This window comes from Monomorium pharaonis, chromosome 3, assembly GCF_013373865.1.
Source record: "Monomorium pharaonis isolate MP-MQ-018 chromosome 3, ASM1337386v2, whole genome shotgun sequence".
In the NCBI taxonomy this organism is placed as follows: domain Eukaryota; kingdom Metazoa; phylum Arthropoda; class Insecta; order Hymenoptera; family Formicidae; genus Monomorium; species Monomorium pharaonis.
Window position 1 is genome coordinate 18,206,158 of NC_050469.1, and position 15,325 is coordinate 18,221,482.

At 30.3% G+C, this 15,325-nt stretch overlaps 1 protein-coding gene and 1 long non-coding RNA gene across 2 annotated transcripts; both read right to left on the reverse strand.

Moving 5' to 3' along the window:
* Positions 1-1,284: 1,284 nt before the first annotated feature.
* On the reverse strand, positions 1,285-2,487 carry LOC118644962. The gene is made up of 2 exons (XM_036284955.1): positions 2,274-2,487; positions 1,285-2,204 (listed from the first exon to the last, which is right to left on the reverse strand). Coding segments are annotated over exons 1-2 (501 nt in total). The 5' UTR covers positions 2,275-2,487; the 3' UTR covers positions 1,285-1,704.
* An 8,199-nt stretch (positions 2,488-10,686) lies between these two features.
* LOC118644855 lies at positions 10,687-14,963 on the reverse strand. The gene is made up of 2 exons (XR_004962649.1): positions 13,133-14,963; positions 10,687-12,840 (listed from the first exon to the last, which is right to left on the reverse strand). It is a non-coding gene; the product is annotated as an uncharacterized LOC118644855 (long non-coding RNA).
* Between the last annotated feature and the right edge of the window lie 362 nt (positions 14,964-15,325).

The following is a 15,325-nucleotide window of genomic DNA, read 5'->3' on the forward strand; positions in this document are numbered from 1 at the left end:
ACAGCATTATATTAGAATTCTTTTTTGGTTAAATAATTATATATAATTATATCAAAATATTAATTTATAATTCCATATCATATTTCCATTTTTACATATATAATCCATTTTTATATAAAAAAAATTGTATATAATTAACCTTTTTTATATAATAAATGCAATCACAATTATGGTAAATGTAATTAAATTCCTAACATTCTACATTATATAAATTTAAAAAGTATGTAGTTCGCGGATTGTCGCTAGGCGACGCACGCGGCACCTTTCTCCTAATGCAATTTACACTCTAAAGACTACATAAGCAGATTACCCACGGTGACAGAAACCGGATCAGCCTATACTATCGTAGTGAGCTTTCGGGACATATGTACTTTTTATTACGTCTTAAAGACACATCTTAGCTGTCATGGCTAAATTTTCGGTAACGAATTTTTTTTAAGAAAATTTATTAAATCCGAAAAAACTTTTCTTTCTGCCCGGAAAAAAATGTATATATCTAATTATATATAATTTTGTATAACTTTGTAGATCTAATTAGATCAGGTCAAAATCCATACATAATTAGATCTACAAAGTTATACAAAATTATATATAATTAGATATATACTTTTTTTCCCGGGTACTGTTACGTCCAGCCTTATGGAATGTCGGGTACGGTCGGGTGGTTGCACAGATGTTTATGAAATTGAGATAAGGCAAAAAAGGACGTAACGCAACACAATTCCCAAAGGCTCGAGGAAAAGACAAGTGCCTTGGGGGCGAACTTTTTACTGCTAGGGAATGTGGATCAGTGTGCCGATAGGCTTGCTATAACCCCAATTTCCGAGCCGTGCGCTCGTCGGTCCCAGTTTCGAGTCAACAAACTTAATTGTTATAACTCGGGATCGGACCCGATGCAGTCTTTAGTCGAGGATGAGGGTAGGTCAATTTATGAATAAATAAAGAATTTTAACTTAAATACATATTTATTCTAACACGCATTTTTCATTATGAATGGTAATACAAATAAAGAGCCTGAAGTTGTGATACCGGAAAGTATATATATCTATATATATATTTAACATTTTAATGGAATTTAGAATATCTTGATATTATACATTATTATGCAACAATTTAGAAAATATTGATATCTGACATTATTATATTGCAATTTAAAATATCTTAGTATTATACATTATACAATAGGAAATATTGATATCTGACATTATTAGACTGCAATTTGAAATATCTTAGTATTATACATTATAATACAATAGTTTAGGAAATATTGACATCTGACATTATTAGACTGCAATTTGAAATATCTTAGTATTATACATTATAATACAATAGTTTAGGAAATATTGATATCTGACATTATTATACCGCAATTTAAAATATATACATATAGGAAATTATTATCCCGTGAAAATTTGGTACTTAGTAAGTCAAGAAAGAGAGAAGGGGTTAAGATTTGTTTTATATTATTTCTTGTATAATGACCCTGGAAGGAGGGAAGAAATTGTAGAAGAAGTCGGTGGGGATAGCGAAGGAGTCGTGGTAGTAAGGGGTGAAAACTGGAATGAGATCTGTAAGGGCTAGTGCGCATGTGATATGAAATAAAACATCCGGATCAATTCCTTCCGGAATAAGAGCGAAATTGCGGTAATGGTGGAGTGATGGGCTGTTTTAATCGGGAACTGTTCGATTCTTCTAGTAGTTCGATTAAAGAAGTTTGACTACCGTCATAATGATAAAACCGTGGGCGCGGGGGAGAAGGAGGAGAAACTCGGCTATAAATTCTACGTCTGAATCTGAAGAAGGTGAGGGTGAATGTGGTATTTCCTCGTGGTCTGGGGAGTTAATGGGGGAGTAACAAGGGGAAGGATAGGGACTGAGACAAGAATCTTCGGATGTTCGGGAGGAAGGGCAAGGGCTGTGAGTAACGTCCTCACAGGCGGGTGAGAAAGGGCGAGGACCGTGAGTAACGTCCTCGTAGGCGGGTGAGGAAAGCCGAGGGCCGTGAGTAACGTCCTCGCAGAAGAGTGAGGAAGGGAGTTGCGGTGGTGTTAGCGGAAGTTCAACCGAGTGATGGATTTCTAACTCTCGTTGATCCTGACGCAAGAGCTCGCCTCGGAGGATTCGTGCCTCCCTGCGCTGACGCCGACGTTCCCTTTTTATAGACCAGCGACTTCGTCTGGGTCGGGGGTAAATATGGTTGTTCACTGAAATTACAACCAGATTTAGAGAGGGGGGAAGTAAATGAAAACGTTAATATTGAGACTGGCACTTACTACTTGGCGAGACTAGTGGGAAGGAGTTAAACACGGAGTTCCTTGCCAGAGCGGTCCTCGCCGGATCTGTCGAATCCTGAAGCTGGCTGAACGGGTTGAAGTCAAAGGGCGGTGCGGCCCGAAGATGGTGAAGCTCGGAGTAAGAAGTTGCACTCGAATTGCAAGTCTTAAAAGTTCCGCACCTAACACTAAGTTTCAAGTTCGGCACTCTAACTAACACTCACTTTAGTTGCGAAGGAACATGAGAATTCCAAAAGCGGAGCGGCGATAAAGCCAACGACTACGACAGGGACTGACTGATTCCGAATTTTGGAGCATCGATTTTTATAGTAATCCCCCGAAAAGTAAAATTTTGGGTGTGGGTGTTTCAGAGCTGTTATTTGGCAGGATTTCTTTCGGGAATGCGTGGGAATTAATTTTTAGAGTTTCCATTGGATAAGTGGTTATTTGGTTTCGGGGTGGTGTTTGTTAAGCACTCTGACTATTGATCCGTTTTTCTTGTCTCCGCCTAAAATTTTCAAATCTAGTAGGGAAGAGGGGATTGGAATTTTTGGATGTCCTTATCTAGGAAAGAGGGAAGAAAATTATGTCTTCCAGCCCACGCATTTTCTGAGGGTTGATGGTCGTGTTTGGCTTCGAGAAAAATTTTATAGTTTCCAGACGTGATGTGGTCCGGTTTTTGATAAACACTGGGTTTATGTATTATTTATTACTTGGGAAACCAAACGCGCCCACATCCTTTTCGACTAATCTAACTCGCATCTGGCGCTTATCTGCATTTGTAAGGAAAATTCCGTAAGTGCTCTTAAACTGTCAAGAGCTGAGTAAATATTTTAATTTTTATTTTGCTAGGGCCTGATCCCCGCCGAATTTTAATGATTTTAGTGTCCTGGGTTTTTCTGATTACAAGAACCAGACACCCTCGCGGCGCGGAGATTTTTTTTTTTCTCCGCAACCTTTCGACCGCAAAGTCTCAGAATGTTTTAGCTGACTTGCTTATCTCTAAAAAGGTCAGCGGATAATAAAAGTGAAGTCACCCGGACGTAACATTACTTTCTCATTCTTTTCAAAAAATCTCTTTTCTTTTAATATCTTCGACTTTTTAACTAAGACCATCATAATTATAAATCTTTTTCCTTTTGATTGAAAAAACAATGCGTTGAAATTGAATGAACTTATTCGAAGATATGAGCCAACAAAATTGAAGAGTTACGTTAACCCACTTGGTACTAATCGTTTATAGTTATACTTTTTTATAGTTGGTATACTGAGGGAATAGTTTTTGTAACTTAATCTAAAAATCTAAAACCCGTTATTTTGACGGGTTTGATTGTTCTAGAATGTTAATATACGAAGTATACTGTTCTGGACTCGCAACAAGTTTAAAAAATAATTATCTCCTGTCAGCAGCAACATAATTCACCACAAACAGAAACCGTTCTCTAGCTTTAATTGATCTCAATTTTTAATGTTAACGAGTAAATTATATTTGGTATAACTCGTTATACTAAAATCCATGTGCATTAATCAGTTCTTTTCATTTTACCTTTATAATTTACGATGTGTGTAATTCTAGTAATATATTCTATATTCTTTTTGTAGTTAGCTCATGAACATTACATTTGCTGCTTTCCATTTACATCAAAACTCAAATAATTCTCACTTGTGACATCATAGCTCAGTTAAATGCACGTTCCTTTTGTATTCTCACAAGTGAGATTCAATTAAGTTTTTTCTTACAATCTGAACAATTTCAAGACCGTGTGCTTTACTGAGTCTCGCATACTCACTTTAGAAGTGAGGTTATATATTGAGATAATTTTGTCATTAAAGTATATAATCGTGATCACTTGCATGTTTCTTTAAATCACTGAGTAATGACTATCTGAGATACTCATATTACTGAGTAATTTAATCTCACTTTCAGATAAATGGAAAGCAGTAATAGATTATTACAAGTTAGTACGATCACTGAATTCTAGTTAACAAATGAGTAAGCGTATTTATATTATGAATTACTACACTATCATAAATTCCATTACGTTTTTACAGCCAATAAAACAAATAATACGCTAAACAATTTCTGGAAAACAAGATATCATAAGATAGAAGAAATTATTTTTCTTTCTCAATCTGGTAGTGTACTTAACATTCTTTAATTAAATTACATACGTTAAAGAATAAAAATGTTTTTCAAACATTGGACATACATGGATGATATTAAGGATAGTACTTGGATTTTCTGTCACTCGGGCAGAATATTTAATTTATTGATTTTACAGGTTATATATATGCTTACAAATTGCTAACAAAAATGTCTAAAATAAAATGAAATATATGTAACACATGTACTACATAAAAAGCACGTAAAAAATTAATAAAATAATTTCTCATGCATAACAAAACTTCCGTGCTGCAATTTTTAATTACATATAATTTTGCAAAAAACATTATAATTACAAAAAATTATTTATTAGATTGTATTTTTTTTATGTAAATTGATTATTTGAATTATTCGTTATTTTCTGTTTATTTTTCAACTATATTTTTCCGCTATACTTTTGCTTGTACAGTTAATACACAATTTTAAAAATTATCCATCAATACCAAATCTTATTACTATTCTGGCATTTTCTCTTAAAAAACATAATTTTTTTAAATGTTTAAATGTCTCGGAAAAATATATACATTCTCACGGCGCATTGTCCTCTTTCATTTTCTTCGAGTTTTCGGTAAAATCCGAAATTGATACACATCCCGGCAAAAATACTTCTTATATGTTCTTATATGCTCATATAAGAAGTAATCTTATATGCCCATATATGAATTTTGTCCGCATAAACCCATACCCAGATAACCAAACGCCTATGAAGTTGCCGTCATGTTGCTGTCAACCGTTGCAGCAACCAATTTCTAAAAACTCGAGACAAAGTGCTTCAGCATTGTGCGTCTTAGGTTGTACTCACGTGAATTCGACACTAGACTACAGCATGTTGACGGCAACTTGTTGATGTTGGTTTGCTCTCTCGACGAATTAATTTGTGACAGCAACATGACGGTAACAAGTTGCTTAATGTTTTAAGAGTAAAAAATTGTTCGCATTATTCAATCATTTTGATAAATTCAACGTAACCTCACCAGTCCAGCATCGCTTAATTTCTACGATAATTTAGGGGAGAAGACTATACATGTTTCAGCCAACCCACAGTCGTACCTGTTAGAATATGTTTAACTTATACGCCCGAAAAAACGGTCACCCATCCAACTGTTAACCACCGTCGACGTTGCTTGACTTCGAAGATTGTACGCAACCTAACACTGTGATGATCCATAAGTACTTCATGTTTATTCATACATATTTGTTATGGATCATTTCAATAGCTGTTGTCAAAAAGATCAAACATGTATACTCATGTTTTTATAATTAAAGTTTTACAGTTTTTTACTAATTTTTTTTTACATATGCGAAATAGCTACATGTGGAATAACTTATGAAAAAATCTATTTTTGCTGTGTTTGTTAAAAATAAAGGATAGATGTCATTTCTTCTAATTTTTGAGTATTGTTAATATGCCATTGTTTTTATAATATATATTGTCTTAATCTTCACTTTCTTTATGTTCCGATGCTTCAATTTGTGTCTCTTAGAGGTTTCATTTATACGCTTTTAACACTCTTATTATATAGATTTACTGTTCTTTTACACTTGATTTATGCTCTATAATTAGTAACGCTTCCTAATCAAAAGTCTAATATTTTTAAAAATAATATTTTAAACTTTTTAAATGTGAAATAATTACTACATAAACATTAAATAAATATTACGTAAATATTATTTTAAACAATTTATTAAAATGTTAAATTAATATTATATAAAAATATCAATTAAATATTATATAAATATTTGTCCTAAATCATTATTTTAATAATTAATTATTGTAACATAAATATTAAATCACTATTAAACCAATATTTTTTAAAATATTATTTTAAACGATTTTTTAAATGTAAAATAAAAATTACATAAATATTAAATAAATACTACTTAAATAATTTTCTTAAATTATTATTTTTAATAAAAAATTAATAATTTATAAATATTAAATAAACGTTAATTAAACGTTTTATAAATATTTTTTCTAATTCATTATTTAAAATAAATAATTAATAAAAAACAAACGTTTAATAAATATTAAATAAATATTATTTATACAATAAACGCTAATAATGTAAAAATAATAAAAAAAAATATTTAAAAAATGTTAAAAAAATATTGTTGCTCCTTGGGCAGGAGTTGTCTGCGACAAACAGTAATTTTACAGCAACATGATGACAATATATGCTTAAATATTAATAACGTGCATATGACATTAATACCTTGTAAATCAAATAGAAATGTGTAATAACTCACGTCAACAAAAATCGTATTTTTAATTTTCTGAGTAACGTATACGTTATTCAAAATTATTTATTCAAAGTATTTTTAATCTTTTTAATTTAATTCCGCAAACCTAATAATTTATAAAAATAATACAGTAAATAATTATTTATATGAGTTATTTAAGTTTCTAGATTTAATAGTAAAAAATAATATAGGTACATAATTGTGTGTGTAATTTACGTATTTTTGTAATTTGCAAAGGTATAGACAATAAAAAATATTGTGATTATTTTCGTGCAATATGCTGCTTCGTTGTTAGCAAATTGTTGTAAACGTTTAATACTTACACATTGTTTCAACTTTGTTAACAACGAGAATCAATTACAAAATTGCAACGATTGAGAATAAATATGCGACACACGAAGGAAAACAATCTCTTTTTCGTTGCCGTCACGTTGCCATCAAAATGCTGTTGACCGCTGTTGACACAACGACAAGTCATCAGTTGTCATATTGCCGTCACATTGCTGACAACCTACCGTACTAATATTGCTGACCACTTGCTCTTAAAATATTATCAACTGAATCTTTTTATAATCACTCATGTTGCTGAATACGATTGCATTTCTAATATGATAACGACAACCAAACAACTATTTGGCAACTCGTGCCGTGCATTAGTTTGCTTGAAATGATTAATCACGCTTGGTTATCTGGGTATATGGTCATATATGATTATCTAAGGTCAAATTTGAGCATATATATTTAAAGAAGTTTATATTTGGAGGTATAGTATTGTGATCTGATCATATAATAGAGTTATATATGATCAGATCACAATACTATACCTCCAAATATAAACTTCTTTAAATATATATGCTCAAATTAAATTAAAAAGTTTTATATAACTATATAAAATTTTATTTTTATATTTTCTCAATTTTCAGAAGCTCTCTCTGAGTTTCAGAGACCCACAAATTCTCTTCGTATAAAAATAATAATATATACTACACTTTACTGCTAGTGAAATGCTAGGTAAGCCGTGGGTGATGGTTTTCTTTTATAAACTTTTTGGAGTAAATTTTCTCACGAGAAGGAGAAGCGCCGCGCCTTCGCCTAGTGGCGATCTTGCGAACTACTCGCGACTGTATATATTTAAATAAGCTTACATTTTGAGATATAGTATTGTGTGACCTAATCATATTATAACTCTATATGAATATATAAGTTTGTATGTGATTATATATTTTCAGTTAAAATTATAATGCTTGCTAAACGATATTTTTAATATGCTTGTTTATAAGAACGATATATTTATTAAATATATATGTAATACACACACACACACACACACACACACACACACACACACACACACACACACACACATATATATATATATATATGTTTGTAAAAAAAAAATTAAACATAATTACTGACAATCGGATTTGTTTATAATTATTAAGATATAAAAGATTTTTAAACATTAAATGTTGCATAAAAATATATTATATAATAAATTATTTATTTTTGTAAAACATTTTAATTTTATTATTTAAAAACCTTAAAGTTTAAAAAATTGTAATATGTATATATGAAAGCATATTTATATATATGTATAATCATATACGAACATATATATTTGGATCTATTCATAGTATGAACCACTTATGGATAAATCAAAGTATATATGTTCAAATATGATTATATTTGATCATAAATATGCTTTCACATATGATAATATACAAGAACATTAGACCATATATGGCTATATAAGACCATATTTGAACAGGATTTATAAGAATGATATAATCACATATTCTCATATATGGCCGTATAAGATTATTTATAATTGCACTTTTATTTCTTATATTATGATATATAAACATATATAAACATATATTTGTTAATATGAACAAATAAGAGGTATTTTTTCACGGGTATGTTCTATCGAAACTCGTACGAAACAAAATTATCGATGATCAAGGCTCAATTTTACACTCCTGTGGGAAAAATTGCAACAGGTATATTGGGGTATCATAAATTTAATACAATCACTGGCATCCAGGCAAGAATTTTTCGTGAAAGAGGACACGAGGCTGGAACGGAGGATGAGGATAGAATCAGACATTGCGAAGCAAGTTAAACAAAAATAACCGGGGTCGACATGCAGGTCATTGTTTACGTCACTAGACTCGAAACCTTTATTCTGCGCTTTTCACGATGGCCCTTCTTCATTTACACACAAATCGACTTGGACAAAGACTGGCGCGCCCTGACCTTTTTTCTTCAAACGCGATTATATGTGATTATGTAACTGTACTGCCGAAAATGTAACTCTTTTAGGCTGTCTGTTTAGTAATAATCTTTATAGTTCTTCAAAGAATTAAAGAAATCGATTGGATAAGTTTGCTTTCTTATTTGTTGTATTATTTCTGTTTCTCAGAATAGCGTAATAATTTCTATCTAAACTATGTACGTCAATTAATCAATCAATGGTCAAGGATATTCTATAGAAACTTTATAATAGGTTACAATAGGCAATTTTTGTTAATATTGAAGACAAATAAAATATTAAAAACAGCTTTGCAATGCACCGCTATTTTGTTATTTTCTTGCATATTTCTCGCGTATATAGACATCATACGTATGAAATGTATTAATAAACGCATAAGTACGAGAATTATAAATTGTAATTATAATTTTTCTGACGAGATAATATATTTGTTAAGAAACTACCTGTGAATGAAACCAAAAGAACTACTTTATTGCGCTGGTAGAGTTTTTTATCGCTTTAACCGATCATACAGTGCATCTATCTTAACTTCCCGCTATCCGTTTGCGAGAGTGATCACGTAGATTCGTCGAGCCGCTTGCATGAACCACCCCAGCAATTCCGAGCCCGGGTAGATTCGTAAGAAATCGATACGCGGCAAACCTGCCACCTGCTGGCAACCTCGGTCTACTCTCGTGCAGGTTACTCCGGTAGCTTCTTTGCGCGTTTATTTCCAGGACATAGAAGTCAACCTCTTAAAAGTGCAGGATTTTTTCCGGGATTGTGGATAAAGGCTTCGAACCGTGCATTGATTCGATACAATCGTTCTCTTAACCCGGCTAATTACCTGTCTCCGTCATTTGCTTAAATAACAACAAGCGATTGAACGATAATTCTATCAGGACGAGCTAGCTGACGCGTCACACAAAATGGAATACATGAACGTAGATACAAGTAGCAAAATTGCCGACACATTTAAAATAGAAACTTTTATAAAAGTTTATTGCATGTCATATCTATAAAAAAATAAACATTTTCTTATCTAATAATTTTAATAATATATTAAATCTTTTATTGGAAGATGCATTGACCTATTCTCGAATGATGCTGTACATTTTAAGTCTATTTTAAACCAAGAATTTAAATGAGTTCAAATATTACAATTTTTGTGAAATAAAATAAAGAATCTCTACTAATTTTTTTCCACGACTCTGCACACAAGCAAATCAATGATTCCATTATATTTTTTAATAAATTTTGAATTGATCGTGCTCGAAAGTATGTACTCTGATTTTCAAAGTGAAATAAACCAAAATGTGTGTGTGTGTGTGTGTGTGTGTGTGTGTGTGTGTGTGTGTGTGTGTGTGTTGCACGCACGTGCCTGCCTCAGGATCTCAATAAATTTTGAAAACTCAAAATAAATAACAATGTAGTTATTATATTGTAATTAATATACTAAAAAATGTCATTATTATTTTGTTATCTCATAAAGATATAAGATATTGATAAGAATCAATACTAAATTTTATGTTTTTAAGTGTTCTAATATTGAACAAAATCAAAATTGAACATAATTAACAAAAAAAATCATAATTGATTATCCAACATCTAGTAGTTTACTGAATGACACCTTTCGCTGACATTCGAGTCAAATTATAAATAAAATGGTAAACCGGAGCACAAGCTACGAATATATGTGCGAATAAGTGTGCTAAATATACATCGTGACCTACCAAATGTATTTAGCATTGACCATCTTTTCTTTGACACTTAAATAATAAAACAAAGTCTATAAATATCAACTCGAGGAATCGAAAGTCTATAATGTATAAAGAGCTATAAACCAAAAATATTTAAGTTATATAAAGCAGCAACATTTTTATATTCATTATAAATTATCAAACTAGCTTTTATAAATTACTTTTCAATTATCAATTATCACATTGCTTTATTACATTTTTGTACATAACGGATGCTTCACATTTGCATCTATATTTTTTAATTCGTTATACTTATAAAAATTAAATTACGATGACGTAAACAAATAACAAATTATAAAAACAGAATATACAAATATTTAGCACTAATACCGAAAGAATATAAATTGATACAAATATTAATTAAAAGTACATGAAATCTTCTTATACATAATTTTGTTATATTTAAATAGATTTAAATATAAGTCATAATTTACATCATAGTTTAACAAAAAAAGCATCAAAACGAGATTAGTCACTTCCAGTAATTTTTTGGACGCTGAATATAAATTCGATTTTTACATATATAATCGTTCCATCATGCTACAAATTTAAGAAATTTGCAGTTAAAATCTAAAAAAAAGCTAAATGTATCTGAAAATAAAATTTATATTATAATTATGCAAATCTTATTTATTATTAAATAATAAAAAGAATATATAACATATCCGAGCAGCATGTATTGTTTAGCCAACGATTTGAATATATTGGACCGATAAATTGTACTATTAGGGTGTTAGGGTAATAAATAAGACTCACATATAATAAAAATTCTATTTACAGATAAACATTTAACTCTTTTTGCAACAAAAAAGGTTCCAAAATTCTAACATGATTGAGCAATTTAATATTTATATAGATAAAATGTAATGTTATGACCACACACACATACACACATTTTATATGTAATAACTTTATTAATAATTAATATTTTAAATTGAAAACTTAACGCGTGGATTATATTTATTAAAATGTTCTTCAATAAATAATGGACTCAAAGTTATGATATATTTATTACGTAAAATGTTATTTATAAAAACGTAGCGATACAGCATAACAAATAATGAGGAACAGAAATAGTAAATTTACATTTGTTTTAATTAATTAATTGATTAATAAAACTGTATTTTGTTATTAAATTATATTTCTATTTAAAATAAAGAATAAAATTGTAGAGTACATATAAATTTCGCATATAAATCGCAATATTGAAAACTTATAATACATGTAATGTAAACTATAGATTAGCGATTAAATTAACAACATATATGCCATATATTGATTGATTAGATAAACACTTTGAAAAGAGAATATATTAGACTTATTGAGACGTCTCAATACTTTTAAAGAGTTACATTAACAAAACTCTATTAATTATTTAATTTTGCATAATTTAAATTGTATACAGCCAAATAAAAAGTTAAATAACAAAAAATACTCAAATGTATATAAATTCATGTAATGATACTCTCAAGTTATTAAAATATCAGGAAGTATATGCAATTAAATGTTAAAATGTATCTTAAACAAGAAATTTTTTTAATCTCGAAAGTAAAAACGCTTTATAACAGATATATACTATTACGTATTGCCATATTAGCGCAGCTATATAAATATAACAATAAGCTATTAAACAAACGATTCCATAAGTAATTATTTAGAATTTCTTACCTAGTAACGGAGATAATACATACAGCTTATAAATACTACGTTCTACATTATATCTTTATATTAATACATATATTTATATCTGTATATTTATATATTTATATTTATAACGTATAATAATATTAGTACATTAATTCTTCTGACCAGTATATGTTTAAATATATCAATGGCTTAAATAGAATGCCTAACGATCTGCATCAGATCTTAGTGATGAATACAATTTTTTTATTATTGTAAATTAAATTTCTTAGCTTATTTACATTGCCGACAGATTTCGTCAGACTTACAACACAATTACTAAGCTAAATATCGATGCTCAGAACATCTTAAAATTCCCCCTTTCACGAAAAACTGTAAATAAATTTATTGCAAAAAATAATACCTCTGCCGGAGTTCGAACCTGGATTTCCGATCATTCCGTGAGGGCGTCCTAGCCAATTCGACCTCCAAGGCATATGGTATATTATTCTTCGCAATAACCAGTATCTTAAAGAACGTTTTTCAGGTGCATATACAACATACAATAATAATATTAGTATATTAATTTTTCCGACCGGAATTTATATTTATGTTTATTATATATATTTATAATTCATAAAAAAATTATTTTAACTTTTTATTTTAAATTCTGTTATCTCTTTATTTGTGTTTGCTTCGCAAATGATAGGCTTTGTTTTCAAGCATCTATATACTCCATATCATTTTTCTATATTTCTTCATTAAAATATTGAATATTTAAACAAAATTTAAATAAAAAGACGCAAATGTTATCACTCACCTCCCCCCCCTCTCTCTCTCTCTCTCTCTCTTTACTCGCATTCTCTCTCCTCTTCGTATGCGCGAGGTTACTTCATATTTAATATATTCTCGAAATACTTTGTTTTTTTTTCATGTTAAAATATGCCTACATACTTTACACAAATAATATGAAAAGACCACTCTTCCTACACTTCTTAAACTTTTTAAATTCTATGTCGAGAAGAAGAGATTAATTGGAAAGTTCACAAAAACAGTACAAATTAACAACAAAACAGTGAAATCACTATCCTATATAAATTTAACTTTATTTGCGTTTATAAAAAAAAATTTTGTTTATAAAAAAGAGAAAACAATTTTTAACTCTCGAGCAGTCTATGACATACAAAGTGAATTGTTTTACACTTTTATCCAGATTAGTAATTTCCTTGATTACAAATTACTTTTTATATTAAGCAATTACTCTTGTAGAAGTACACATATAAATAAAACTATTCTATAATAAAAGAAAAACGAAATTTATTTACTAATTAGGCAATTTGATTTAAAAGAATTAATCGTTTAAATATGAATCTAGTGATATATATGCAATTATATTATTGTTATAGAAAATTCTCTTCATTTAATCTTAATCTTAAAATTGATTTTTTTAAATATCAAATGCCTATATAAAATCTCATGAAATCTGGAAAATGATTTTCATCCTAAATAACATCTTTATCATTTTTTAGCTGTGTTATTCAAAGAGAGTCTTTACACAAAATTTAAGTAAGATTGAAACACGATGGTTTCAAAGGTTTTCAAAAGTTTTAAATGTTCCCATATATCGAAGCACAATTTTGATTGGAATCGCAATAAAATTCTCATCGAGTACCTGCGCGACTTATTTTCCCGTCGCAGCAGCTTAGGGTAATAGCGTAACATGAAACGATGCGTAACTGCGCACACGCGGCGACCGTCTTTAAGCCGGAAAAGATGAAACTGGGAGGAAAAGAAATGTAACCCCGTAGTCCCGTAGCAACGTGGCGTACGTACCAATCCCTCAGTAGTAAGGCGCGGCGCGGCGATGACACGAGGAGCAGTTGCGGGTTGCGGGTGTTGCGCTCGCACAGATATTGATCGCTCGGGTCACGCAACAGGCTGCTTGTCAGGACACTACTCGTCAGGTTATGTTCCAAGATAGCAACTCGTCTGAAGGACCCTCCGTAACCCGCAGAGTTGAGAACCCGCAATAATTTATAAAAGCCTTTGGTATCGTCGTATTATCTGCGCACTACGACAATCGAATGTTACAACCCGCATAGCTCAGCCATATTGCCAAATGCCGATCGATTCGTATAGCTTTCATTTTCGATTGCATTGGCATTTAATAATGTCTGTTCTAGTAAATTGTCGAACGAGCGAGATTGCACGGCAAAAAGAAAAGAGACTAAATATACCCACAATTCGTATGTAAACGATTATATAAAACTTCTCCACACATTGATATTATGGCATAAACTATTTTTTTACCGAACTGTCAATATCGACTCTTCTTCTTCTATGTTCAAAGCTAAGAAATAAGCTATTTTAAAATTTTAACCGCAAGAAGGAAAAATGAATTTTTTGTTGCAATATTAATTCAATAATAATAAAACGATTTTGTGTCAATTCTTTATACAGCACAATATCCAAAATCGGGTTATCAGACATCTTAAAGACGTCTTTTAGACGTCTATCAGATTTTTAGGAACTGATTAAACCATGACTAAAAGATATCTTAAGGACATCTTTAAAATGCCTTATTTTGAATATTGTGTTGTCAGGAAATTGTATAGAAAAAAATTATATTGTATGTAAGTAATGTGTGTGGGGCGTGTGTGTGTGGGTGTGTGTGTGTGTGTGTGTCTAGTGTGCGCGTGCGTGCGTGCATACGAGTATATGCATATATACAAACACTCAGAGAAAAAATTTTTGATCGTGGCTACTAAAAGTGATAACTTATAAATTTTATTCGTCGAACTTATTATACATAGTTCAATAAACTATGTTATAGTTATTACAACTACAATTTTAGTTACAATAACTATAAAAATAATTTGTACCACGGCAACATTATTTGTATTGTGTAACTATTAATTTATAGAAAAATAAGACCTCAAATATAATTATATAATTATAGAGACTTCATACCAATAAGTTTTAATAATTATTATATTTTTCTTTGATTGCGTAC